Source organism: Marmota flaviventris, chromosome 6, assembly GCF_047511675.1.
Source record: "Marmota flaviventris isolate mMarFla1 chromosome 6, mMarFla1.hap1, whole genome shotgun sequence".
NCBI lineage: Eukaryota > Metazoa > Chordata > Mammalia > Rodentia > Sciuridae > Marmota > Marmota flaviventris.
Genome location: NC_092503.1, coordinates 119,717,759 through 119,745,728, shown reverse-complemented (window position 1 = coordinate 119,745,728; position 27,970 = coordinate 119,717,759). Strand labels below are relative to the sequence as shown.

The following is a 27,970-nucleotide window of genomic DNA, read 5'->3' as shown; positions in this document are numbered from 1 at the left end:
CTGGGAGTCCCAGATGCCCCCTTGCCACTGGGGTGCCCCAGCCGCCCCCCATTCACCCCTCCCCTGACCGCCCCTGACTAGGGGCTCTCAGTGCCCTGGTCCAAGGCTCCCTAGATGGTCAGGAGTCTTTGTGGGAGGTGGCACAGAGCTGATGCTGTGATTCCAGGTGGGCCTGGTTCTGAAGGGCAGGGTCAGACAGAGACGGTCCTAGCCCATGAAGCAGACAGGCCCCAGCAGCACCCCTCCCCGCCTCGGAGGGGCCCCCAGGTCTGAGAAGGAGGCGTCCAGCACCGGCAGCTGCTCCAGCACAGGCGTGCGCACTTCCAGCACCGTCCGGCCTTGCTGTGTCTTGAGAGGGAGACGGAGAGGAGGCGTAAGTGAGGTGGAAACACCCACCTCCCCTGGTCCCTCAACCCCAGTCCCAGGTTTGCCTCTCCTCTAAGCATCTAGAGGCCATCCAGTGACTCAAGATGTACAGACTAGGGATGTAAGAGGCCCACCTATGATTCCATGAGTGCATGTATTTGCATGTATGAGCCTGCATGACACCCCATGTGACACCTGTGTACGCGCACAGGTGAGCCCCACCTGGACAGCTCATATAAGCTTGGTTCCCATCCTTCCCACCCTCCTTGCCTCCTGTTTAAGCTCCCTCAGGCATTGGTGACACCAGCAATCTGGCTGTCCCTGACTGCCCTGCCCAAAGAGTGTCCCACCTCCTTCCTGCAGCCTGATCTGGGGTCCACACCCTACCCAGCTTTCCTGGTTCCCACCTGACAGCCGTCTCGGAATTCTTTGACATAGGGGCTGGTCTCTGGGCTTAGCTCATCCTCATTGGCCCCCCGGAGCCTCAGGGGACCTTCACGCGATGCTCCAGAGCAGGGGTAAGAGACGTCCTGATGGGCCGAGACACTGAGCAGGCGCAGGAAGGTAAGCTGGACCACACCTACCAGGGAGCCCTCTGAGTCCACGTAAGAGAACTGGAAGGAGAGAAGGGTCAGAGGGAGACACAGGAGGGTCTAAGGAGCATCTACTGAGCCAGAGCAGCTGAGCCAGGGTCATGCGCAGGGCAGGGACAGGAGGATGGGGCTGGCAGAGGAGTGAGGGCCAGGGAGGGAACCAAGGGGCTGGGCCTAAGTGAAAGGCACACTTCTGTCTTGGGGTTTCAAGGGAGGGAGACACAGCTTCCAAGGACAGGTGAGAAGGAAAGAAGGGAGTCAGGAGTGGAGGAGGGTCAGCAAGCTGGGGGGCAGGGGGCAGAGAACAGCAAAAGCCAAGGAACTTGTCACATGAACCCAGAAAACACTAGGCTCTGAGGGGGTCATGCTAGGGCAAGGGAGGAGTAGTCAAGGGATCTCGCTCGAACCTGTGTGACGTCGTCCCTGGGTGTCACACACGTCTCCCCTCCTGCGGTAAAGTTGCAGAAAACCCGGAAAGCATCCCGAGCACAGCCCTGGTTGGGGTCCACCCAGTACTCTCCTATTGGGTAAAGGACAGGAGAGGTTGGGCCACCAAGGTCCACCCCACATTCCTCCTACCCATCAACTGAGAGCATTGTGGGGAGGGCTGGGGGTATTGGGGGTGCAGGGGTCCAAGGTGTCAGAAACCATGTGCAGTTTCCCAGTCCTTCTCCCCCCCACTTCAGTTTCCCTCATCACCCCTACTCGACCCCTACCCCCAACAGTGACCCCAGGCTCCTCAGAGTGGAAGAGTATGACATTCTTGCAATGGGTACAAAGTATACTGTAGGTATTCATGTGTATCCATCTGTGTACACGCAAGTGTGTGTGTGTTTAGCTACTCCCATGGACACTTGCTGCCATGAGCTTGGTAGGACCATAGCAGCTGCTAAAACACTGAAGTACTTCTGACCTGGGTGGTTAAGAGCCCCTGTTCCAAGCCCCTCATCCCAGCCCAGCACCTTCCCTAAGACCCTCCCAGCATGGACTCTGCCTGCTCAAGGCCATTGCCCTGAGGCTGGTGCTGACCATCAGGCAGCTCGGGATGGCACAGCTTCAGGTCCTGGCAGGTGCGAGCAGGGCTGTCCTGGGTCCCTGTTGGTCGCCTCATCTGCTCAATCTCCTCCCTCAGGGAGTCAAGTGAGCCAAAGATCTCCTCCAGCCCCCTAGGACTGCCTGGGGCATCCCCTGTTGGCATGGCCTCGTCTTCCTGCATCAGGCGGCCTCCATCCACTGAGCGTCGAGTCTTCTTGGGCATCTGGATGGGCAGCGGTTGGATCACCTCACCCGGAGGGCCCTGGGGAAAGAGATGGAGAGGGGAGATATGAGATCAGCATGATGATAAAGCAGAGGAGACTCTGCAATGGAAGACAGTCAGAGGCACAGGCCCTGCCCATAGCTTACCGGGTGTCCTGGAGGACCCTGGACGCCCTTCTCTCCCTTGGGTCCAGCTGGGCCCTGACAACAGAATTAATGGGGTCAAGGAGAGGTCAAGAGGTCAAGCATGGGATCAAGGTCACAGAAGGGTTAAATCATTCTCCCAGTTGGAATGAGGGGATCCACTGGGTAAGGGGTAAGAAAGCTGGGGGAGCAAAGGTCAGAGCAGCAGGGTCACTCACTGTGGCTCCTTTGGCTCCTTTGGGGCCAGCAGGTCCCTATGAAATGAAGACACAAATAAATGGTCACCACAGAGAAGGACAGGTCATGGAGAAATGGACAGGCCCAGGTCACAAGTCCACAGGACCCTAGGTTACTATAGGAGGGGCAGCCAGGTGGGAACACAGAAACATTCCTGGAGGAGGAAACGCTGGGGACACTCAGGACAGTTAGCCTGGTGCCATGAAAAGCCACTGGGAGGTCTTGGAGGTGAGGTGTAGGGGTTTAGAGGAAGAACAGATGGGTACTCACAGGGAGACCAGGGGGCCCTCCAGGACCAATGGGACCAGATGCTCCTGGGATGCCCTAGGAAGAAGAGAGGGCTTGTTCAACTAGGACCCTCTCCCAGTCACCCCCAGTATCTATTCCCTCACCCCACGGTGGAGTCCCCAACCTCACTCTCCCACCTCCATCATGATTCCCACCCAAATTCCCAAGACCTTCAGAACCCACCGTCTCTCCCTTCTGTCCAGGGGAGCCCTGAGGGCCAGGAAGTCCTCGATCACCCTTCTCTCCTTGCTCTCCAGGGGGCCCGATCAGTCCAATGAGACCTGGGTGACCCTAGAGAAGGGGACAGGCGGTCTTGGGGATGCATAAAGAAATCATATGGATGGGGAAGAAGGGCCAAGACATAAAGGGAGAAATGGGTACAGGGTCTGTGGACAAGAGCAGCAGCTGTGAATGGCCCCATTGAATAAGGTGCCATGGGTTCTGGAGTCCTGAATCACAATGGTAGACACTCATATCCCCATAGGTCTCAGGGGTGAGGGCGATGGGAGAGACACCCGGCCGATGTCTGTCTGCCACTCACCTTCTCTCCCTTGGCTCCAGCATCACCTCGGAGGCCAGGAAGCCCTGGGGGTCCCTGTGGGGAGATGCAAAGTCACTCACTCTAGGGAGAGATGCGACCGAGTTCTCCCCTCCCCCACCTCCTACTTCCTCTAGAGATTCAGCTCAGTGACCACTGCCCCGGGGCACCCACCCTTCCCACACACCCAGCCCAGTCCTGTCACTCACCACAGGACCTGGGGGCCCAGCCTGGCCTGTGGCTCCAGGACGCCCTTGTTGACCCTACAGATTGGAGAGAACCCTGGAGGTCAGTAGAAGCATCCCCACACTGCACCTTTCCCACTGCCCATCCCCCACATTACTCACCACTGCACCTGGGAGTCCCCTCAGACCATCAGGGCCAGGCTTGCCTGCTGGGCCTGCAGGACCCACAGAGCCTGTCTTCCCGGGGGCACCCACAGCACCAGGATCCCCCTGAAACACACACAAGGAAAGTGTCCTAAAGGGCAGAAGGAGGGATGCAGGAGGTCCAGGGGTCCAAAATGAAGGGGTGAGCTCTTCTTAGGAAGACTGAAACCTCAGGAGTTCCCGGGGCAAGAACAAGTCCAGAGCCATTATCCCCACAAGGCTCTACACGAGAAAGGTGGACATGGGGAGGCATCTGAACACAGGGATCTGAGATGGGGAAGATGGAGGGAATGTTCCAGCAGGGCAGCCTCCCCCTCACCTTGGCTCCCTTCTCTCCTTGTCGCCCCTCTGGACCAGGCGTGCCAGCAGGACCCTGTGGATGGAGGCAGGAGGGAGGAAAAGATGAGGCACTAGGCGGCCAGGCTCTGCTCATTCCCACTCCTGTCCTCTTGTACACAAACACTCACATGCACACACACGTACAAACATAGCCACAAACACAGAGGACCAATTCACAAACTAAGAACAAGCACAGCCATGCCAGTTAAAAAATCTGATAGTTCTATACATTTGGTGAACAGCCCACATCCTACCTAGTGGCCCACCTCCTGCTCCAGCAACTAAGAGGTTAAACCCTGGCTAGCAGGGGGTCTCTGGAAAAGTCAGCCCCTCCTCCAGCATCCATTCTGATTGGTCACTAAGCAACATCACCCCTGGCAAGAACAGATAGACCCAAAATCCAAGAACAAAACCCAAAAGTAACAGCACCTGATAAATGACTGCTTATGCACACGCACACCACACCCAAGAACAATCCCGACACAAGGCCCGTCACCTGCCATTGTCCAGCCTCTCTCTACCCTACCCAAGGACTACCACCCAATATCCTAGGCATCCACCTCCCTTACCCGCTTTCCAAGTGGTCCAGGGGGTCCATTCTCCCCAGTGGGTCCAGGGGATCCCTAGAGAGTGAGGAATTAGAGAGGTTAGTGGCCTCCAGACCAGGGACCCCTTAAGAATGGAGAAGATGGGTACAGGTTCTGACAGCTGCGCTCAGTGGGGCAGAAGGTGGGGGTCACTGGTCACTCACAGGCTGTCCTGGCTCGCCGTCTTCTCCTCGGTCACCCTTAGCACCATCCTGGCCCTGCAAGGATAAATCAAGGTCGGAAGTGAGACCCCAACATGGCTGGCATCACCCCAAAACTACCAATCCTCCCATTTCTCTGCCTTCCCTGCCACTCCCCAGCTCCCCAAAACCCAAACCCATCAGCTTCACAGAGCCCCTCCATTCAAGCCCCACTCTCTTTGCCCCTTCCCCTCCCCTGGGTAAGACTCACCCGAGGGCCACCTTCCCCAGGGGGGCCAGGGTCACCAGGAAAGCCAACAGGACCCTGATCCAAAGGGAAAACAAAGGTCAGAGTCACAGCCCCCCAAACCCACCCAGAGCCAGCACAGATCCCCAGGGTATGGACAATACCACACTCTTCATCTCTTCAGGCTGCACCCATGAGCAGCACCCTAGAAGAGGGTGTCAGCGTCCCCTCCTCCCCACCTCCCACCTCCCACCCCGCATGCCTGCTAATGCCTTCAGGGACTGACTAGAGGGCAAGCTCACTTTCCTTTGGCATTCCAGGCCCCATGCACCCCTCCCAGGAGACTCTGTTCACAGAGCCCCCCTCCATTGCATCGCCCGCCCCTTGGGCTCCCACACTCCATTGTCTTCACCCCCACGCCCATATTTCCAGGTCTCCCATGCACCGGACTCTCCCTCTCGCACTCCTCCAACTCACAGGATTCCCTTTGGGGCCATCGTCGCCTGTGGGGCCTTTAGGCCCTGGTGGCCCTGCCTCTCCTGGCTGCCCCGACTCTCCTTTCTCTCCACGTTCCCCACGTGGACCCTGGAGAACAAGTACAGGGTATAGAGGGTCTCGAGGGGATCTTGAAGATCAGGGATGCAACCCCAACTTCCAAGACACCTTCAGCCTCCCCTAACCCCCTTGGGGACAAAGTGAGACACACAGAAAGTCAGACCTCTGGGGGAGTCCTCTGGCCCCTCTTCCCCTCAAGGAAATGATGGCAGGGCTCACCCAGGCCCAGGAATCATGCTGGCAGCAGAGACTCCTGGGCTCCAGAGGAGTTCCAGCTCCAAGGGGTCACAAGAAAGATGCAGGTACAGTAGGAGGGTGAAGGGCATTGGGGAGTAAGACCTTAGAATTGTCACTCACCTTGACACCTGGCTCTCCCTGGACCCCTGGAGACCCTGACTCTCCTGGCTCCCCCTAGAAAGAGACTGAGTCAAAATCTTTCTCCCCACCCCCAAAGATTCTTGATATTCCCCACATCTCATTCTCCTTCGTACACCCAACCAAACTCGGCAGAAATCCAATCCTCATCCCCAACCCCCAAGACTGGTTCATCCCCCTCTTCCCAGTTACCTTCTCTCCAGGGGGGCCCAGGTTCCCAACACCTCCTGGGGGACCTTGTGGGCCCTGGAAGAGAAACAGAAAGAGAAGTCACTGTCTGGGAAAGGCAGAGGTCTGGATGAGGGCCCAAGCCACAGCAGCAAGGTGGCCAGAGCCAAGGGCCAGGGGATTCTCTTGACACCTGAGAAGGCACTAGAGTTTATGGTCCGGGAAAGGAAGGCAGAGGACAAACCATGTTGGCCTGAAGTGACAAGGCTGGGAGGACTTACGTCAGCACCATTGGGTCCAGCTGGGCCTCGAGGTCCTGGGGGGCCAGGTGGGCCCTGGGGGGAAACAAATATGCCAGAGATGGGGAGGGGAAGTGAGAGAAGGAACTTAAAGGACAAGCATGGATGGGGGCTGGGGGAGCAGAGGTCCTGGGCAGAGGGCAGGGACAGGGTGCAGACAGCAAGGTCACAGTGGGGTGTCAGGCTAGGGGTTGGCTGGGCAGGTAGTGATAACTAGAGGTGGGGTGGAGTCTCTAGGGGTCACACTTACCATAGGACCCACGTCTCCTGTTTCTCCTTTCTCCCCAGAGGGGCCTGGCAAGCCCTGTGTGGGTATAGAAAGCACAGACCCAGGTGACCAACCCACTCAAAGCACAGCCCCAGGCAGGCAGCCCCCACAGTTCCCTCCCCTCAGATTCCACAGACCTCCCCAGGCCTCTGTCCCCACCTCCCTAGTCTTTACCAGCAGGCTGCTAGCAGGGCTCTCAGGCAAACATCAGCCTCATTCTGACCCCGTGTTTCAGCCCCTGTGCCCACCCATAACTCACCTGAAGGCCAATGGGTCCTGGGGGCCCATTGAATCCTCTTGTTCCTTCATCACCTTTGGCTCCAAAGTGTCCCTGGGGCCCCCGAGCTCCAGGCTCCCCATCTGCTCCCTGGAAGAGGAATAGGGACAAAGACAAGGACACAAAGATAGGTCTTGGGTCAGGTGTTCTGTGGCACCACACAGAGCTGGGCACCAGATCCAGGGCCCCCACTTCCAGCCCCAACCTCAAGGGCAGAGGTGAATCCATGGAAGAACAGAGACTTTCAGGCCCTTAATTGAGAGGAAAGGGGCACTCACCGCTGCTCCAGGCTGCCCCACAGGACCAATGGGCCCAGGGGGTCCAGGAGGGCCCTGGAGGAGAAAGGAGAGTCAGCAACATCAAGACAGGGAGAGAAACCAGGAGGGGGTGAGGTTAAAGGCCAGGAGGTCAAAAGTCAAGATCATGGGCACTTACATGTTCGCCCTTGTTCCCTTTGGTGCCCTTCTGACCTGGGTCTCCAACCTCACCCTGGGAGAGGACAGTTGAGACATTTGAGAATGGAGAAGGGCAGAGGGAGCAAATAATAGGACAGGAACCAGGTGGTCATGTCCAGATCAGCCATCTCATCTGGAGAGAAGATTGGTCCCATACCAGGTAGGTTCCCTTACCTTGTCTCCATCCTCTCCAGCCACACCCGGAGGTCCAGCAGGACCAGGAAGCCCCACAGGACCCTGTATCCCATCACGGCCAGTGGGACCAATGGGGCCTTTCTCTCCCTATGGAAAATGAAGAAAGGAGTCATGGCCAGGATGTGACCCTCACCCTCAAACACTCCCATAGGAAACCCCAGAGCTATCACCCCACTGCTCACAGACCCCGCCCCCCAGGGCCCCCAACACTCACCGGGACGCCCTTCTCGCCTGCTGCTCCAGGGGGACCTTGTGGACCTGGACGCCCTGGGGGACCAATGGGTCCCCCAGATCCTGCTGCACCTCGCTCCCCAGGGGAGCCCTAAGAGATGAGATGGAGTAAGGCCCCTCAGAAAGGAGACTCCAGGTCACCTATATCAAAGAACCCTGACCATGGTTCCTAGGAGAACTAAAAGTCACATACATCCTAGCTGACCCTAGACTCCCTCTGCCCAATCCCATGGCCCCTGCCAAGTGCTGTACCTCATCTTTCCTCATCCACCCTTTTTCCCTGTTCCTTCCCACTTCCCATCAGGGACCCCAAACTCACTGCAGGGCCAGGGGGGCCAGCCGGACCTTCATTCCCCTTCAAACCAGGTCCACCCTATGAAACACAGATTTGGAGCAATAGGTGAGATGGAAAGGCGGGACTTCACAGAAAAGGGTTTCACACACACTGGGAAGGATGAGGGTCAGGGAGAGGAATCAGGCTCAGAGAGATGGGAGCAGGGAGTGACACAGAGGAGGGTCAGGATGCAAGGTGACTTGTTACAGGCAGTTGATTTTGGGGTCACACTCACAGCAGTGCCCGGGAGGCCTCGCTCTCCTGGGAAGCCCCTTAGTCCAGCAGGACCATCTTTCCCTGGGGCTCCAGGGGGACCAGGGTCACCCTAAAAGGAAAAGAGAGATGTTGAGCCACATCATGTTCCCAAATGGGGCAGAGAGATCTCAGGCCTTTAAATTCTGTTACCCATCCCTTTCAGCACCCCACGTCCCAGTCCCCAAGGTCCCCTCCACAAGCCCCTCACTGACCTTTGTGCCTTCTTTCCCAGCTGTGCCAGGCAGTCCCTGCTCTCCAGGAGGCCCTGGGGGGCCTGGGTGACCCCTCTCACCCATGGGGCCGCTTTCTCCTGCTGCTCCCTGAGGAAAGGCATAATCCCATATTCAGCCCCTTTGTCCCACCCTCTGTACAAAGCAATCACTCTGGCCACCTCCTAGAGCCCTTCTATCCCTGCCCCAACTTCCATGGACTCCCCAGGCACTGCTGGGTTTGGCCTTTCCCAGTATGGAGTACCTGCACCACCTGGCATCCCTGTTGGGAAACTGCCTCTTCTACAGGAGGGAACTATCCCAGAAACTGAGATTCAGGATGGACCCCTGCCCCAAATCCCAGCCCCCAGGGTCAGCCAGGCAATGCAGGGATAGGGCTATGTGACTGGGAGAAGAGGGTCACAGGCATTAACTCCAGGTCTGGATTCCATTGTTCCTGGGGGCAGACCTACCTGAGGTCCCACCACTCCAGGAGGGCCAGGTGGGCCCGTCTTCCCTTGGAAACCCTGAGAGAGGAAGACAGAAGAGAGCAGTCAGAGCAGGTGAGGATAGGAGGGCAAATCCCAGGCTCCCAGGGGAAGGGAAGGGTCACTCCAAACTCTGGGCTGGGTCTGAGCAGCACCAGGGCACACTCGCTCTTCCAGGAGGACCTCCCATAGGCCTTCCAGATAGCTCTGGGGTTTGAGGGTCTGAGGGGGCCACTCAAGAACGAATGACCAGAGTTGGGTGCAGTGACACATGCCTGTAATCTCAGGGACTTGGGAGGCTGAAGCAGGAGGATCATGAGTTCAAAACCAGCCTCAGAAACTTAGCAAAGCCCTGAGCAACTTAGCAAGACCCTGTCTCAGAAACAAAAGGGCTGGGAATGTAGCTCAGTGGTTAAGTACCTCTGGTACAAAATCCCTGGTACAAAAAAAAAAAAATGAATGAATGACTAAGGGCCATCACTTACCACTTCTCCTCTCTGGCCTGGATGTCCTGGCAGCCCATCTTTCCCAGGGGGGCCCTGGAAGGAGTTCAGATGTCAGGTGAACTCTAGCTGGGAAGGGGGATAAGGTAGAAGGACCCTGAGAACTAAGGTGGGTCAGAGATCAACAGTCAACTTACTGGGGGGCCTTTGGGGCCAGGAAATCCATTTGGGCCCTGCGGTCCAGGGAGACCCTAGAGACAAGAGATGGGCTCAATGAAGAGAAGGGCAAGGGTGCTGGCCAATGGAACACAGCTTCCTCTCTGGGGAATGGGACCCTCAAGCCACACTCACCCTCTCTCCAGGGGGGCCATGGGGGCCATCACCACCTGATGTTCCCTGTGGGGAAAACAGAGTCAGGGGGTAGGAGAAGCTGCTTCCCAACTACCCCCAAGGTAGGAAGACTAAGGGAGAGTGGAGGTTCAGCCGGCAGAGGGCAGTTAGAGCCCTGCAGAGACCACTAACCTTAGCTCCAGACTTCCCAGTGGCACCTCGGGGCCCCCGCTGACCCCGTGGACCCTAGGGAAAGGAGAAGAGTTGTCAGAAATGCCCCAATGCATCAATTTGGATTTTGAATCACCTGTTTTTCTCCCTTCTGAACTCACCGTGGGTCCCCGTTCTCCCCGAGGTCCTGATTTTCCAGACAGGCCCTGGTGGGAATGAAATAGAGAGAATATCACCCGGGGGATGACTCCCCACAGAGCCCCCACGTCCCCTCCCGCCCTTCCATCTGCATCCACTTCCTTCTCCCAGCTTACCCGGGCTCCCTTCTCTCCACTGGCTCCAGGAAAACCAGGAAATCCCAGAGATCCCTGGGAGGATGGAGAAGGGAGAAAATTGAGGAGTCATGAAAGGTGACACGTTCCACAAGGGCCAAAGGGGGTGAGGAGAGGCCATAAAGACAGCATTTGGGGCGACCTGGGCCTTGCCAATAACTAGATAGCTCTGGACAAACTCCTGCTGCTCCCTGGGCCTCTTTTTAAATCTGTAGAATGAAGGTTGGCTAAATTCTGTCTAGGGTTCCCTGCTGCTCTGCTTCCTGAAATCCAAGACAGGCGAGGGAAAAGGAGGGGCACAATGCAACATCATATCACCTTGGGACCCTGTCGTCCAGGGTAGCCAGGAAGACCAGGAACACCCAGCTTGCCCTGTGGAGGGACAGCGAGCAATTAGGAATGGAAGGAGGAATAGATACCCCTCTACCCTGGAGACCCCAACCTTCAGAGATGAGAGCCAGTTCCCAGCAACACTCCCCAGCCCCTGGTCACCTGCCCCATGAATTGCCTGACTTTTGTAGACTCTTCCCAAGTAGATTTTCCCCAACTCCAGTGCTAGGATCTTGCCTCCCACATGTCTTCTAACTAAAATCTGCAGCTACATCAAGTCCTTCAGAGTCACTGTGATCTGGCCACTGCTTACCTGTCAACCTCAGTTCCATCTTTCCCAGCACCTACTGCTACTCCACCAAGGCTACTCCCACCAAGGCCAGTCAGTCCTCTTGTAGCCCCTGTCTGCTTGCTCAGGCAGTGCACCACCCCAACTCCTCCCCATGTACCCCTTTCCTCTTGATGCTCTAGGTTTCATCCAGCCAAGGCAATCCCAAGGAGCAGGGATTCTGTAGCCAGCCTGCCCAGGCTCAATCCTGCAAAACAGGACTGTCGTGCCTACCTCACAGGGCCGATAGGATGAATTAGCACAGCACCAGGTCACAACTCTCGCCTCCTCTTTGACTCTCTCACAGAGCCTACTGCTCTGAGTCTGGACACATTTTCACTCTGCCTTGCAGGTGAAAATGCCCCTCAATGCCTTCTCTAAACCAAATTTGTCATAATGAGGACTTTTTCTGGATTTTATATATATTCCCACTCTGCTCAATAGTGACCAGAAGGAACTATGTACACAGAGGGGCATAATTAACGCATTGCCATCTTAGACTGACTCCCACTGTTGGCAGCCCCCACACAAACTCTGCTCCAGCACCCCTGTGGGGCCACCACATCCCCAGAGGACCCAGGCCCAGACTCTCATCCCTGTCACCTTTTCACCCATGAGACCAGGGGGCCCAGGGTCTCCAGTAGGTCCAGTGCGTCCCTTCGGCCCTTCGGGGCCATCTTCTCCCCTGGAACCAGGGACTCCAACCTCACCCTGAGTGAGAGGTTGGGGAGGTGAGTATGGAGAACTGGAGGAGGGTCTGGGCCCCAAGAAGAGAGGTGAACACCAGTGAGGGTAAGTGGAGTTGGGAGGGGTCCCAGAAGCCACTGTGGGTCAAGAAGCCCCACAGGGCAGGGTGAGTGTGATTGGAAGCCCAGTGTGGCACCTTCCATGGGGCTGTCATCCCAATGGGCTCAGATTCTAAAGGGGCCAAGGCACTGGAATTGGGGAGGAATAGTCTTAAGGAATAAGCTGGCAACTGGGGACTCCAAAGTGAAGGATCATTAGGACATGGAGTTGAGGGACCCGTGTGGGGGCTTTTACTCACCCTGTCACCTTTCACACCTATGTCACCTTTGAACCCAGGAAAGCCGTCCTCACCCTGAGAAAAATGGAGGTGAGAGGACACCACAGATGATGGAGGGTTGGGAGAGTTAAAATGAAATGCAGATGGAAGAGAATACAGGTGGAGGGTGGTTTTCACAAGGTGGGGAGCAAGATGGAACAGACTAAGGGAAAGAGGTGGTGAGGACGAAGGTGCTGGGAAGTTGGGGGCCAGTGCTCACCTTTTCACCCTTATGACCCTTCAGACCCCGAATTCCATCCACACCCTAAAATCAGATGGAGGATAGACAGGGATCAGAGGATGGAGGCTGAGTTGGAAGGACCAAGCTCCTAAGACCCCTATCTGGCTCCCCTGTGGTCAGTTACCTTGACACCTCGAGGTCCTGGGTAACCTAGAGGACCCTGAGGTCCAGAAGGACCCTGGAAGAAGAAAGAGAGGCATTGATAAAGAGAACTTAGGATGTCACTGTGGAGACTTCAGGGAGTGGAAGAAATGGAAGTACAGTAAGATACTTGAGTCTGGATAGGGTTCCAGGGTGTGGGGACTAAATATATTGTCAGAGCTATGTGAATAGTGAGACAAGGAAATTCCAAGGACTTTGAAGCCTCAGAGTCTTGGTGGAGATTTTTAGAAGGTAAAAGGAGGCATGGAAGATCTCACCTGGTTTCCTTTGATTCCAGGGGGACCTTCCTTCCCAGGGTGACCCTGGAGGTAGAAGATGTAGAATGTGACTTCTGGTTCCTGTCACCTTCCCTTCACGCCTTCTTAAACTTCTTCCAACCCAAATTCCCCCTGTGACCTAACAAAGCCTAACTGACTGTGGACAGACACCACCAGTGACCTTTCAGTGCAAGGGACACACTGTGTGGATGGTTGCTAAATGAGCTTGGGGGTGATGCACTGGGGAGAAGGGCCAAGGGAAATTTGGATTAAGAGATGGGGACACACTTACCGGGGGTCCATCTGAGCCAGGCATGCCAGGGAGCCCTGGTTTCCCTCGAGGACCCTATAGGAAGATGAGGAAGATTAGGGTCACTAGAGGGGTCAGGAATAACATAGGTAAAGCTCCAGTAGATATTCCAAGCCCTCCCTACACACCCCCTCCCCCACTCACCTTCTCTCCATGAGGGCCGATGGCACCCTGAGGCCCAGGGAGACCCTACACACAGGGAGAGAGAAATCACAGGGACCTCACGGGGTGGGCCATTCTCTTAAGCCACCCTCCGCATTCCCATTCAGAGCATGAGCAGTGAGTGACTGCAACCCTTAATTTTCTGTCCCATCCAGAGTCTGACCCCTTGTGAAGCCCAGGGGAAGTCACTAAAGGAGGACAGTGTGGGTAGGGCCACTTACCTGGGTCCCAGGAGTGCCCTGTTGTCCAGGAGGTCCTGGCTCTCCCTGGGGTCCCTAGAAACATGTGGCCAGGCAGGGGTCAGAAGGAGATGGTAACAGAACAAACATGGCAGACAGCTGCAGGGCCATCCAAGAGGGTAGGAGCCAGGAACAGATAGGGGGTTAAAATGGCAGTGAACATGCCACCATTGCCAGGTCTCCATGCCCATCACTCACCAAGCTCCCTTTGGGGCCGTGGGGACCATCCATGCCTCGGACTCCCTGAAACATGAGAGCGGTGTGAGCAGGCTGGAATGTGGGGCCAGGCCTGCAGGGACCTGTGGTTTCTGAGAGGCCTGGTCATTGCAGAGGGTGGACTGAGCAGACGCTCATCAGTCAAACCACCAATTCATTCCAAACCTAAGCCATCCCAGCCATCCCAGATCCACAGACCTTGGGTCTGTGGGTTAGAGGGTTTCTGTTTTGTTTTTCTTGAGTATTTTTATTTCATTTTGGCTGCACTCAGGGCTTTTGGTGCACTGTGCCATATGGCCCTCCAAGTGCTTCTCGGGGTGAAGGCTGGAGCAGAGATGGGCGGCCAGGGGTGGGAAAGCTCACAGGAAAGTGGAACAGGGAAGGACAGGGAAAGGGAGAAAGGAGTCAGTTTGGAAAGGTAAAGAATTGGAGAGGTCAAAATGTAAGGTCAGGGTTAGAAGTCAGGCAGTCACTTACCGGGGGCCCAGGAATACCAGGGGGGCCTTTGGGACCAAGAAGTCCTCGGGGTCCCTGCATTCAAGATTGGGGAAGGAGATAGCATGATTGGGTGAGAGAACACATGTCTTTTATGTACCCCTGTCCCTAGAACCTGCCTCCAGCCTGACCCCTTGGGATACTCACCGACTCTCCAGGCAGCCCCCGAGGCCCAATCTCCCCATCATCTCCCTAAAGGAGGAGAACACAGTGAGAAAGCAGACTTGACTTCTAGATTTCTCCTGCACCCAAACCCTGTCCTTGTCACAATACTTACCCGATCTCCATCTTCACCAGGGGGCCCAGGAAGGCCCTGGGCACCAGTATCACCCTGGAAAATGGAGTTATAGCTAAGAGGGGTCTCAGAGTCCCCACCACAGACAGACATTGATCCTCCTCAATTATCCAACCAATCACATTCACTGAGCTCCTGCTGAGCTCCCCGGCCACCCTTCCTTGCCTGGAGATCCCTACTCCCCTCCACAGAAGATCTGCCCTCATCACAAAAGCCAAGCCCCTAATATACTCACCCTATGGCCTTTCTCCCCAGGTAGTCCTGGGAGTCCATCAAAACCTCGGTCACCCTAAAATGAAGAGGGACACTTAGAGTGAAGGCCCATTCACTTTCCCAACCTACCCCTCCTCACTGTGTCCTGAGTGGGGAGAGACTGTACCCTGGGGATACCTGAGCACTAATGGGGCTGGAAGTTATAGGCATCACAGAGGGTCCCAAGCCTTTTACCTTCACTCCAGGTTCTCCAGGCATTCCTCGGGCTCCATCAGCACCTGCTCGTCCCTGGAGATACAAGGGAAGTGTCAGAGCAAGCAGGGGCAGTCCTCCCCCATCCAAGCCCCATCTCCCTCCAACACCCATCCCACCCCTGGGGTACTCACCCTTCGCCCAGCCTTGCCAGGAGGGCCTGTGAGACCCTGAGGTCCTCTAGGCCCCTGGTGAAGAAGGAACAGAGGCAGGGTTAATGACCTAGATGGGGTGGAAGGAGACACTGGGCTAAGAATCAAATATGAGAGTTGTCACCTGAGGTCCTAGGTCTCCAGATTCTCCTTTTAGGCCAGGGCTCCCAGGCTGTCCCTGTAAGAGAGAAGAGAGGATGGCCATGTTGAAGGACATACCCAACAGTGACCTCAAAGCACCCCCCACAAAAGAAGCAAAACAACTGCCAACCTGGTTCTTTTCCAGAACCATTCATACCCACACATGCAAATAAAGGAACCTCTTCCACAATACTCCATTCACTCACCAGAGGTCCAGGACGGCCTGTGTATCCCATGGGGCCAGGGGGTCCACGGAGCGCCAGCTAGGGGAGCAGGAGCAACAGCAGAGTTGAGGAGGAGGCAGCTGGAGAACCCCAACCTTCCAAATTTGCCTTTCTGTTCCTAATCCTCACCCCTTGCTCTATATTCTTCCCAACCCAAACCAATCCAGACATTCCCAGTTTTCCTTTTGCCCCAACCTAAATTTCTACTATTTTCCCTTTCCCATCAAACTTCATTAGGAACCCCTCTCCCCCAACCCTCCTTACCCGTGCCTGCTGCAGAATCGCCTGGGCCTGAGCTTCTTGGGCTGCCACCACAGGGCCCTTGTCACCTCCACCACTACCAAACCGGAACTAAAGGGCAAGGACAGAAGATCCAAGTTATCTTCCAGGAAATCCATGTGGCCTTCCCAGCCAGAGGCTTCATCCAACATTTCTGCCCCATCCCCAGATTCTGGGACACCCCTGTGCCCTCCTCCAGCATCTCCTGTGGGTTCTGGATCAACACTTAGAAGTTTTCAGAAGCTCATCTCCTGCCCTTCTCCCCATTCTCTGGTCTCTTCCTCCCCAGCCTCTCCTTTGGTTCTAGGCCTCTGAAATAGAAGATTTCCTGCCCAGACCTAGATAATCCAAGTTTACTTCTAGAAGACCCATGTTTGATTCTAAATCATCTAATAAGGCCCCAATCCCCTCACCAAAGATCCATGTCTTTGAGTTGATGGTCTTTAGAGACTCTTCATGGCTTTTCCCACCTTCTGGTTCATGATGACATACCACAGTTCCCCTGTACTCCCCAGAAGCCCACTCCAAAGCTCAGAAGACTACTCACTGGGAGCATGAGGGATGTGCCAGGAGGGCCAGGGGCCCCATCAGATCCAGGAAGTCCTGCTCGGCCAGGAGGGCCCTGGGAAAAAATGAGAAAGATAGGGAGACAAGTAAGAAGATGTTGGGGCCTGGACATCATTTTGAAACCTTCCTCAATAGAATAAATGTTGACTTCCCTAGATCTTTCCAGAGTTCCCCACCCCTGTGGAGAAAAATGTGGGTGAGACACCAGATTACTCCCCTCCCCAACCAGAATATGCCCTCCTTCCTGGGTCATGTGACACTCAACTACCCCTTCAAACAGTCACCTAATAAAGAATATTGAAGATACTCCGTACACACACTAAGTACAAAGGCAGCTCCCCACCCTCCACAGCAGAACACGCCCTTACCCTCTCTCCAGGGTCTCCAACTGGGCCTGGATTCCCCTGGATGCCAGGAGGACCAGCCAATCCCTGAGGAACAAAAGAGGAGAAGGTCAGGTGTAGGCATCAGACAGAAGAGAGTCGTGTGCCTGAGGGAAGCTCTCTACAAAAGAGGTCTGGGAATCTGGAAGCCTTCATTGGAAGGACTCTCCAGAGTTCTAAGAAGGAGACCTGGGTGCAGGCAAGGGCATGGATGAGCTTGTAGGAAACATCTCTGAAAAGAGAACAGAGGCTAATGTCTCAGCAACACTCACCGCAGGGCCTTCTGGGCCAGGGGGTCCCTCCACAAGCATACCCTGTGGAGTCAAAAGTTAAAAGTCAGAGACTACAGGGCCAGCACCCCCACCTCTGCTTCCCTTTCTTCTTCCCACCTCCCTCAGCTCAGTAACCAGTGTAACTTACAGGTTCCAGCACTGCAGGCTCACCCTTTTCTCCCTTCAGCCCCCGGGGTCCAAGGGCAGCCTGAGGGAGACACACATGTAACCCCCAGTGGGGTCTGTGAGCAGCCAGGATACCAGGACTGCCCATCCCAACTCCAACTTTCATTTTCAGGTTCCTTGGAGACCTCCCTAACCCTGCCTCCAAATTTCTCAGTTTTCCTCCCTCAAACTCCCTCTTCACAGACCTCCCAAGTCTACCAAGAAGACCTTAGGGCTCCCCACACCCTCCAGTTCCCAGCCCCACCTCAGCAAATGCAACATCTCCATCTCCCCGAGAACCTCTTTCTCTTTCTGAGATTTCAAACCCTCGATCTTCCCAAGCCCTCTTCTGGAGGACCTCACCCTATCTCCCAAAACTCTCTTTGACCCCAGGAATCCTTAGAACCTTAAGAAATCATTCACTTCCTCAGCCTTACTCCAGTCCATCAAAAAAGAATCTAAAATTATAGATAGATTTTTCATTTGGGGGTTGGGATAGGACATGGATTCATATGAGAATCTGATGAAAGCTATGAGTCTTTCACCAGAAAATATGCCCTTATACATAAAATTTTACTTAGAATTTCAAGGGGTTCACAAGTTTAAAAGTTCCCCAGTGTTAAGCATACAATTCTTTTTTAGTTATCAATAGACTTTTTAAAAATTATTTATTTATATGCAGTGCTGAGAATTGAACTCAGTGCCTCACACATGCTAGGCAAGTGCTCTACCACTGAGCCACAATCCCAGCCCAAGCATACAAATGTTAAGTAGATTTGGAGAGCAGACCCCACAATAGCCCAAACTCAAAACTCATACCTGGTTTTTGGGCTCAGTTATCCAAGCCTCACAGTGGGCTCCCCAAATCCTCCCAGTTCCTATCCTAGCAAGGATGCAACACCCTTCCCCTGGCCCTCATTTATACTCCAAGCCCACCAGTTCCTTCCCTTCCACACTTCCACTCAGATGAATACTCCAAATTCTAAGATCAGAACCAAAATAAGAACAGGGAGAATGGAGGATATTTACTACCATCACCACCTCTCAAAGATCTTCAGAATGCTCCCGCCCCCCCCCCCCAATCCTGACCAAATGGCAATGATCAGTTCCCAAATCTCCCAAATCCCAGATCAACCCCAATTACCCAGAATGCAGCACAAGGGAAAAGCTGCAGAGGGTCAAGGGTGGCAATATTAGAGAAGGAAGGTGTGGGATGAGGCAGCAGGATACAGGAGGCAGCCATAACTGCAAGGCAGGCAAAAGATGAAATGGAGTAGATAGGAAATATCCCAACTGACAGGGAGTGTTTGAAGACATGGGAAACCACTAAAGAAGACAAAACAAAGAGACAAACACTTGGAAGCAAGAATGATGCCAGAGCCAAGAAAAATTAAACATGGCCAAGATGGCTAGAAAACAAACTGGACAAACAGGAAGTGGTTGGACAGGAAGAAGCCAAGAAAAGAGGATCCAGGAAGTGGACCTTCAACAAAAACATGGCTACCATGAACCAGGGAGAAAAGAAATTCACAAAATAAATAGAAAGTGATTCCTGCCAAGGGAATAATAACAGTGAAAGGTAATTCTTCCAGAAAAACACAAATATCAAAGTTAGGACACATAAAAAGTTACTAGAATAAATAGCTAGGTCCACAATGGAAACTTTATGATTTTATAACCTGAGACTCACAGGAAGTAGGTTATTATCAACGGAAATTGTCATGAGACAGCATGAAAAACTAGAATCAGGACACAAATAATAGATCCTTTTTAATCCAACCATACACTGTCACCAAGATGGATGCCATAGCTAGAGAAGACAGGAAGAGACACATAAGAAGTGGCCTGTGGCTTAGAAAATATGACATAGGAAGTTGGATTGTTTTGACAGCAACATGAACAAGAAACTGTATTGACCTAGACTGAATGATGGAGACAGACTAAAAGTGGACACAAGGTAATTGTTTACTAACCAAAAGTTTTATAAAATCCAGCTTGATATAGGCAGGAAGTGGCTAAGAAAGACAGGAAGTGGCCATAGGATTTTAAAAAAGAAAAATCCCAATCACCACAGGCAGAAGGATCCACAGGAGTCACAGGGTAATACATCTGGCAAAGGAAGGCAGGAAGTAACTTTTTCAAGCAACATAGACATCTTATGTAAACAGAAAATGGCAAAACACCAATGGGAAGCAGCTTACAGCCAACAGACAATGACCAAAACCAAAAAGAAGCAATTCTTGCAGTGCCCACTGGTGGTCAAGATGGAAGAGGAGCTCCTTTCACTTACGGCTCCTGAGTGATCTGTCTCCGCGGAGAGGGCAGGGCCAAGCTCCGTCTCCTCACGATAATCGTCCCCATAGCCATAGGTGTAATCGTAGAGCCCTGCTGGGGGGTCTGTGCCACCCTCCCCATACTCCTCTGCCAGGAACCTGTCAGCTGTGGGGGGGACCTGGAGATCTGTCTGCTCCTTCCCGGGGATGGGGAGGGAGAGGGGGTAGACGGGGGCATTAGGGCTAACAGGAGGTTTTCTCCGGGCCCCAGGGTTTGATAGCTTCTGACCCAAAGGATCCTAGGCCACAGGGATCACAAAACTCAGTGGATTGGGATTACGAAAGTGGGGACAGAAACAAGTAGGAAGGGGTTGGGAACTTTTCTAGCAGGAAGAGCAAGGGGAGTGGCTGAATTGAAAGGGCATAGCCATCCAAGGCCAAAACTGGGGAGGAATGTCCAGAAAATGGGCCCCGAGGGGGGATAACAAGGGTGGCCGGAGGGCGGGACACAGGGAGGACAGTCCATGGACATAATGATAGATAAGGAGTCCAGAAAATGACCAGACAGAGAGAGACTAGGCAAAGAAAACAAAAGTGACAGCCTTGAACAGAAAATGAATCCTCGGGATGGAAATATGACACAGAAAGTAAGCCCACTAGACGCTGACATGGAGAGGATCCTATTCTGGAACCAAAGGATAACAGAAAGAGGCATGGACATCAAAGAAAAGGGCTGCACTTAGACAAGCAGACCAATAGGTCTGGAGTGACCAGAAGACAGAAGCCACACAGGGATATGACAAAGAGCCCTCCGGCCAGGGCTGGTTCATCAAGAGATGCAGGGCCAGGGGAGTGGGTCCCAGAAGCCCACTGCCCCCAGCTGGGATGAGGGTGGGGGTGGAGTTACCTCCTCTGGGAGTGGTAAGGGGCTGGACTCCAGGACTTCTTCCTCTTCACCTGGGGTGGGGTCCTAACCCCAAGGGGAGGGGGAGGAGAGTAGCGGAGCAGGGGAGGGGGAAGGCAAGAGGAGGTTAGAGCACACAGGGAGGCAAAGCAGCACCTGTCCCGCCCCAGGGCAGTGCGATTCTGTGCTGGGGGATGGGGGAAATCTCAGATCTTGCAGCCCCTTTGGAGGGCAGACACGGGGGAGAGTAAATCCCCGAGGTCTAGAGGTTTGGGGGCAGAGATCTGGATGCCCCGGCTCTACCTGCCGGTAACCGCTGCCTCTGGTCCTGGGAGGGGCCCGGGCAGTGGGGGGAGCCGCCCGACGAGCTGGGCGTCGAGAGGGGGAAGGATGGCCACCTGCTGGACCAGAGCCTCCAGCTCGAGAGGGCCTCCGGCCTGGTGAGGGGGACGCCTGCGGGGCCGCTGAACGCTTGGCAGGTGGGTTAGACTTTCGGGGAGGGGTCCGACGCCCCCTAGGGGAAGGGGGAGCCCTGTGGTTGGGGCTCTGAGATCGCTGCAGCAGAGAGACAGGGGAGGGGCAGCTAGTAAGTCAACCTTCATAATCTAAATATATGGTGTCTCTCCCCAGAAACTAGGGAGAGGAGGAAAATGGTCCAGGAGGTGTTTGCAAGGGGTGCTGGGAATAAGGCGAGAAATGTAGGGGTCCCTCCAGTTTACCTGATAATCAGGGGTCGTCCCAGTAGTCATCACATCGGAATAGGGGGGCTCGTAGTCATAGTAGAGAGACTCAGTGGGCTGGGATAAGGGAAGGGGGGGGAGGACGGGGTAGGGAGAGGAAGGAGATGGGGTCATTGCAGGCAGGAAGGGTGGGGAGGGACAGATAAGGAGATGGTTTGGGAGGTGGGAAACAGGAGACAAGGAGTTGGGAAATAGGTGAGGATAAAAGGAGAGGAGGGGGTCAGGAGAGAGATAGGGAGAAGTGGGAAAGGAGTGGGCCCCACATGTGGGACAGAAGCAGACATGATTAAGAGATTGTTCCTTCAGTCTTCAGACCACTGACTCAGATCATATCTGTCACCCTAACCACCCAGAACCCACCCAATCCAGTTTCCTTCCCTTTCCCCACCACAGCCCCTATCCTGCACCTCTATGTTTGGGAGACTAGAAATGGGAAATTAGGACTCCCTCCATTCCTACCCATTCCCTGTTTCTCTTCCTTGGTCTTACCATCTCGGATTTTTTTCTTCCTATTTCTGTCTCCCCTACTCTGGTCTCCCACCTTCTACCCCAAGGCTTGTCCCTCCCCCACTATCTCCCAATTTATTTTTATTTTTCTCAATATGGGGGAATGGAATCCAGGGGTGCCCTGCCACTGAGCTACACCCTCAGCCCTTTATTTTGAGACAGAGTCTCACAAAGTTGACAGGGCTGGCCTCCAACTTGTGGTCCTCCTGCCTCAGCTTCCTGGGGAGCTGGGTGATGTGTGCACCACCACGCCCAGCCTCCAATCTCTTAATTCAAGAAAGGGATGGAAACCCAAGAACACAGTTCCAGGTAGACTGGCAGAGGATGAGACACAAGCAGGGAACACAGCTCCCAGCCATGAATTCTTCATAATGACTCTTTTTATTTTTAAATGAAAATAAAAAGATTGATGAATGTGGACTGGGAGGGGAAGGGTGATGGGAATGGGCAGGTACAGCTGATTAAGGGAGCTACGGACAGGAGAAAGTGAGCCCAAAAGGGATGGAGAGCCCTGGAACATTGGGGGCTTCCCCTGGGGAGTTGTCTGGGTGTCATCCCTCCCTGGAGTGTGTTGCAGTTGTGGATTTGCCCCACTCCCTCACCTGCCGCTGGGGTTCCTGGTTTTGTGGCCTATGAAGTCTTGATGGTTGCTGCTTTGGAGATCTCTGGGCTCTGTGAGGCTGCTGGTTCTGAGGTCTCTCCCTCTGGCTCCCTTCACATTCCAGATCCTTTTGTTCACAGGATTGGTAGGCGGCTTGGACTCCTGGAACAATGAGAAGCTCCTGGACATCACCCTGCAAAGATATGAGAAAGGAACATCCTCAGAGAGAGGTGCAGAGAGATTCAGAGAGAAACAGGGAAAAATATGGGATAAGGGGTAGGAGGCCAATCCTAGGTAAAGCTACATAATGGGAGAAGGTTGTTACCAGTCTTCCCATGAACACAGCCCTTTTCAGTTTTCAAAGGACCTCACAGGACCTTTAAAACAACTGGGAAAATCAGTAAGACAAGAATCTTTATGCCCATTTTTCAGATACATTACATTCCAAATAGCTCAAAAAGCCTCAATGGCACACACCTGTAATCCCAGCGACTCAGGGCTGAGGCAAAAGGATTAAAAGTTCAAGACCAGACTGAACAACAAAGTGAGATGCTGTCTCAAATAGAAAAAAAAAAAATTTAAAAAGGCTGGAATGTAGCTCAGTGGTAGAGTGTCCCCGGTTTCAATCCCCAGAACCAGGGAGTGGAGGGGAGGGCAATGACTCCCTTCCATGGTCACTCCCTCAGAGCAGCAGAATCAAGACTAGAACACAGGACTTCCAACTTCAAGTTCAACACATATTGCCTACTCCCTGCCCTTTGTGATAATGAATGAGCCATTCACAATGGCTTCTTGAGACAGAGGTCTAGGCTGTCGCCTTGGCTTTATAATGGCAGTGATGATGAGAATTTTTAGGACCTCTAGAAATTGGGGAGGGGAACTTTCTTCTGAATGCCAAAGTTATTTAATTGTGCCCACACATGTTATTTAGAAACCCAGCCTTACACATAGTTTGGGCCACTGTATCATCTCCAGTGCTAAATTGGGAGCTCCTTGGGATTCAGAGACAGGTATCCATAAAATGTTTATGAACTGGGTAGGTGGATGAATGGAGAGATGATTGGATAAGTGAATAGGGACTCACAGCCACAACTGAATGGGAGTGTTGATGGATGATAAATGAATGAATAAATGCATCAGTGGATTGACGGGTGAGTGAGAGGCACAGAGTAGTAGATGGATACAGATTTGTGGGTAAATAGAAGGACAGAATTTAACATGTGATTAAATAAATGACCACATGGGGAGTGGATGGGTGAGGAGATGGGTGGGTAAATGTACAGAAGGAGAGCGGTTGAATTGGTAGAAGGACAGATGGTTAGATAAGTAGGTGAATGGATGTGCACATGTATGTGTGCACACAACCTCATATGCATAGGTAGATGTGGGGGTAATGGATGGAGGAGTGAATGGATGGATGGATGGGTGGGTGGTTTGAAGAAGGAAGCAGTTGGGCAGGATGAGTGAGTGGGGAGATACAAGCCTAAATGCATGAAAAGGTAGGTAAATGTGTGAATGGATGAGTGGGTAAATAAGTGGGTGATGGCTGCATATGTGGGTCAATGGGTGACTGGGTGAATGGGCAGGTGGACGAATAGATAGATTAGGTAGATAGATGAAAACTGAAAACAGAATTAGTGGCTGTGAGCTGTCCATCCATATAAGTGGGTATCTTATTTCTAACAGAGAAAATTAGGCCTAAAGATGGGAAATGAAAATAGGAATTCCTAAGGGGAAAAAATAAAGGCCTAGGGAAAAGGAAGATGGGGTAATGGAGCCAGAAGGGGAGTGGGCACAAAATAGGGGAGCAGAAATCACTCTTTTCTCAAACTGCCCTGCTGACCTCAAAGACTTCTTCATCCAGGATACGGGCACCAAAGATCACCACTCCACGGGTGTCCAACACAGGACGAGCACTTCGGGGAAGGGGCCGGGTGACTCGCTTCTTGCAGTCAACAATGAGGGTGACAGACTGGCCTTTCACTGCCACAGCCACACGGTGCCACCTGGTCATGCGGAAAGAGGTTCAGGTGAATGAATGACTGACTGACTGAAAGCAGGGAGGCCAACAGGTTGGGGAGCAGCTGATAGATGTGTTGGAGGCAACAATAAAAGTAGTGGTCACAATAGCTATCGTTTACTGAGTGCTAACCATGCGCAGGCTAGGTGTGATGGTTTTCTTAATTGATCTCTCTTACAGATATAAAAATTGATGTTCAAAAAAAGTTAAATTGCCCAAGGAACAGGTTAGTACTACAGGCAGAGCAAAGATAGAGATTCTAAAGCCAAAAACTCTGGTCTGGAAGTGACTGGCATTTGGGCAGTGGGTAAATGTTGTGTGGTCAAAAGGGTTGGCAGGATTTCTCAGTTAAGGGAACAGGGGTCCTGGGGCACATTCTCCTGAAAATGTGGGTCAGACAGGCCACTGGGGAAATTGACTCACTTGCCATCAGCTAGACTGAGGCCTCGGAAGACTGGTTGGGCCTGGGGTTGAGGCCGTCCAGTCTGGTCTTCATATAGAAAGCGAACAGGTCGTCCAAGCTCCAGACCCAGCTGTTGGACACCCTGGGCACTGTAGAGAGTCAGGAGGGGAGCCTGGAGGCCAGGACGGGTCCGGACAACAGTCAGCAGAGAGAAATCTTTGGGAAAACCTTCTGGTATGGGAGAAAGATACACAGAGATGGAATGAGACAGACACAACCCCTTCCCTCCTGCCATCCGATCCCAGACTCCATCCACCCTCTGGCTTCTCCCGGCTCTCCTTCCCTGATCTTGTCACACATACCTGGGAAGAGCTGGCGGGTGGGTGCACTAAGCTGATCAGGTCGCGACACTCTGTAGGCCACATGAGATGGACAGATGCCCCTTGCCTTCCGGACACCATCAGGGAGGGAGGGAAACCTCAGGGCCCGGAGCACATCCACAGAGGGTGCACCTAGGAGAGTCCATGAGGGTCAGGAAAAAGAGTCTGCCCTCAGGAGGGCCTAGATAGGGGACATCGAGGTCTAGAACTCAGCATCCTAGGGCTCAAACTCCCTGGAAGGCAAAGATCACCTGTCCTTTACTTTCTTCTGAATGGGGTCCATATGGATGAAAAGCACAAAGTTACCTGGAGGGGGAAGGCAGCTTGGCCCCAAACGCGACTTCCAACATCTGTCTTTCTTACTACCTCCCTATCTCTGTCTCTCAGCCCAAGAACCTATCTCCATTAATATCTCTTAAGCTCTCTCTCAACTTGGCATGTCTCCTCTTCTCTCTCTCTGATTCTCTGCCTGTGCACCTGCTGGTCTTTCTCTGCATCTCTTCCTTCTCCATTTCCTTCACATTCTCTCCATCCTTTTCTTTCCCTGTTTTTCCTCCCTCTCTCCCTCCCTTTCCATATCTCCCAGTCTCTGGCTTTCTGGCATCTGTCCCATTTCCAGCACAAACAACATCTGGTCAATCGATCATTCTGGGCACGGGAGGGGCAGGGGGGCCACCAGGAAAAGAGCAGAGAGGCAACTCTATGGGAGAGGAATTTGAGCTGCTACAGATCTGGGCTTACAGAGGTGGAGACAACTCTGCCCATCCTGAGGAGATACAAGAAATAACAAGAGATACAAGAAAGAGCTATCCCCAGAGCCTGTGCCCCCTGGCTTGCAAGACAGACTCGGGGTGGAGGGGATGGCTGAAGCTGCCACGCAGAGCAGAAGCAGATCCAGGGCCCCAAGCCACACATCTGTAGATCCCATCAGAGTTCTTGCCCAAAACCCGGGCAAGCTCCCCACACCTGGAACCTTCATCCTGCCCTGCCACTCCCACCACCTGTGATCCAAAGATTCAAATCACAGGCTCCAGCTTGGTCCATCCAGACCTCAGCTTCCTAGAGCCCAAACTCCCTGGAAGACAAAGGTCACCTCTCCCTGGCTTGTTCCCCAGGATACACACTTCTCACACTGTCAGCTCCAGATTGGAAAAAAAAAAATCCCCAAAAAGTTTCAGCAAAATGTTCAAAGAAGTGTGGGCCAGGGCAGAGGCCAGAGCAGTTGGGAGAGCAGAGCTGGGTGGGGTGGGTGAGGTGGGGCAGGCAGGAGAGAAAAGGCCCTTTGAGTCCAGGAGCCGGGAAACCACAGCCTTCCCCCCCCCCACCCCGCCCCTGCCTGAGCCTGGCCCCCGCGTGTGGCAGCTCCGCAAACACCAACACACAAGGGCCGCTTTGAGAGATGAAGGTGAATGAGACACAGAGACTCACAGAGACCCCAGGCCAAGGAGACCTTGGAGGCCCCCACCCTCCTCCAGAGCCCAGAAGAGTACAGTTGGATCCTATGCACAACTATCCACCGGCCCGCCCACCTTCTTCCCACCTCAAGCCACATTCACCCCACTGTCTCATCTGCCCACAACTCCCTACTGGTATCCCATCACCCTCAACCTCTGAATCCCCAAATGCCCTATTCTCTAATCTCAGGACTGCCATAGTAACCCATCTCCCTAGAGTCCCACCTCCACCCACTCAGCCCCCAAAGGAACACAGTCATCATGACTAGCCCCTGCCTTCATGCCAAAGAGTTCCTTTCCCCCAAGAAAGACTCCTAAACCCTGTATACACATACACATCAATATCCTGTCCCTGAGCCTCACTCCTCAGAACTTGGAAGTTCTTTCTATAATCTAGTCTAAATTCGTTATGCTGCCATTCTGACCATTTTCTCTCCAGAGCAAAGAAATGAACAGTCAAGTTATAAACAAATCAGTCCCCCTGTTTTTTGGGAGAAACTGAACTCCAGCCTGCCCAGTGCTCCCAGCCTCCTGTTCTGATATCAAATCCCCCTTTCTAGGAGCCAGAACTTCTGTGTCCTGGGGGAAAAAAAAAGGAAAGGATGGGGTTGTGCACACCAGGGTCCCAGGGGAGCCCGAATGGCCAGAGGGGGAGGGGTGGAGCAGGAATGCAAAGAGTTGGCTCCAGCCTCAGACACCTGATCCCGGCCTGTCCAGCGGCCGTCCTGTTGGCAGCCAGCCCTAGTGCTCCCCAGAGCCAGCCGCGTGGCAGCATCGAGGGCACAGGGAGGGGGTGGGGGACATTGCCGGGGGAGACCAATGGGACAGATAGTGGAGGCATCCCTTCTTTCTCAGCATACTAGCCTCTGCTCTGCCCCAAGATGTTCATCCCTCATCCCTCACCCATCAACACTGGTATCTACCATCCCAACATCAGCAAAGCCTGGACCAGACTGGCCCTAGCTATCCTGAGGAACCAACAAAAGCACTCAGGGCTGTCTATGGTGACTCTCATCCTTTCGGCTTTACCTGCCTCTTCCAGTCACTTCAAAGAGAGAGAGATCCCTACTCTCTTTCCAAAGAACCCAAGTATCCTGCCTTCCTGCCTAAACCCTGAAGACCCCAAATCCCTTTCTTAGACTTAGAATCTACTGCCCCAGGTATCAGTGCTCCCCTCCCGTGGGATACTTAGAGCTCCAGCAGACTCAGACGACCAGGCTTCAGAATTCCTCTTACCTGCCCAGCCCGGGGCAGCGCTGAGCCCCAGCACCAGAGGTAGGAGCAGGAGGAGGCGATGGCAGCGGCTGCACCGCTCCATGACTGGACGACCAGAGCGCCAGGTCCCAGGGACCCAGGTACGCCCGGAGGCTGACAGGAGACAGCAAGCAGGCTGTGAGTCTCCGAACCCGGGATTCAGGAGAGGTCAGAGGCT

The 27,970-nt window shown here is 53.7% G+C and overlaps 1 protein-coding gene across 3 annotated transcripts; it reads right to left on the bottom strand.

The window, feature by feature from the left end:
- Nucleotides 1–91: 91 nt before the first annotated feature.
- On the bottom strand, nt 92–27,856 carry Col11a2 (collagen type XI alpha 2 chain). Of its 3 annotated transcripts, XM_027943611.3 has the most exons (66): nt 27,775–27,856; nt 25,067–25,216; nt 24,725–24,935; nt 24,125–24,287; nt 22,283–22,474; nt 21,153–21,230; nt 20,437–20,499; nt 19,547–19,726; nt 17,240–17,299; nt 17,092–17,133; nt 16,805–16,867; nt 16,417–16,491; nt 15,855–15,941; nt 15,573–15,629; nt 15,350–15,403; nt 15,208–15,261; nt 15,056–15,109; nt 14,844–14,897; nt 14,591–14,644; nt 14,461–14,505; nt 14,296–14,349; nt 13,801–13,845; nt 13,585–13,638; nt 13,346–13,390; nt 13,184–13,237; nt 12,892–12,936; nt 12,597–12,650; nt 12,452–12,496; nt 12,214–12,267; nt 11,772–11,879; nt 10,829–10,882; nt 10,493–10,546; nt 10,340–10,384; nt 10,200–10,253; nt 10,029–10,073; nt 9,875–9,928; nt 9,720–9,773; nt 9,220–9,273; nt 8,750–8,857; nt 8,518–8,607; nt 8,268–8,321; nt 7,932–8,039; nt 7,697–7,804; nt 7,503–7,556; nt 7,346–7,399; nt 7,050–7,157; nt 6,773–6,826; nt 6,505–6,558; nt 6,248–6,301; nt 6,038–6,091; nt 5,603–5,710; nt 5,150–5,203; nt 4,903–4,956; nt 4,721–4,774; nt 4,132–4,185; nt 3,771–3,878; nt 3,633–3,686; nt 3,427–3,480; nt 3,069–3,176; nt 2,868–2,921; nt 2,579–2,614; nt 2,364–2,417; nt 1,989–2,256; nt 1,367–1,479; nt 774–980; nt 92–348 (listed from the first exon to the last, which is right to left on the bottom strand). In XM_027943611.3, the coding sequence occupies exons 1-66, from the start codon at nt 27,854–27,856 to the stop codon at nt 208–210; spliced, it is 5,211 nt and encodes a 1,736-aa protein (XP_027799412.2). In that variant the 3' UTR covers nt 92–207. The 3 variants fall into 3 exon arrangements, with proteins under 3 accessions (XP_027799412.2, XP_027799414.2, XP_027799415.2); XM_027943613.3 differs by lacking the exons at nt 19,547–19,726; nt 21,153–21,230; XM_027943614.2 differs by lacking the exons at nt 19,547–19,726; nt 20,437–20,499; nt 21,153–21,230.
- Between the last annotated feature and the right edge of the window lie 114 nt (nt 27,857–27,970).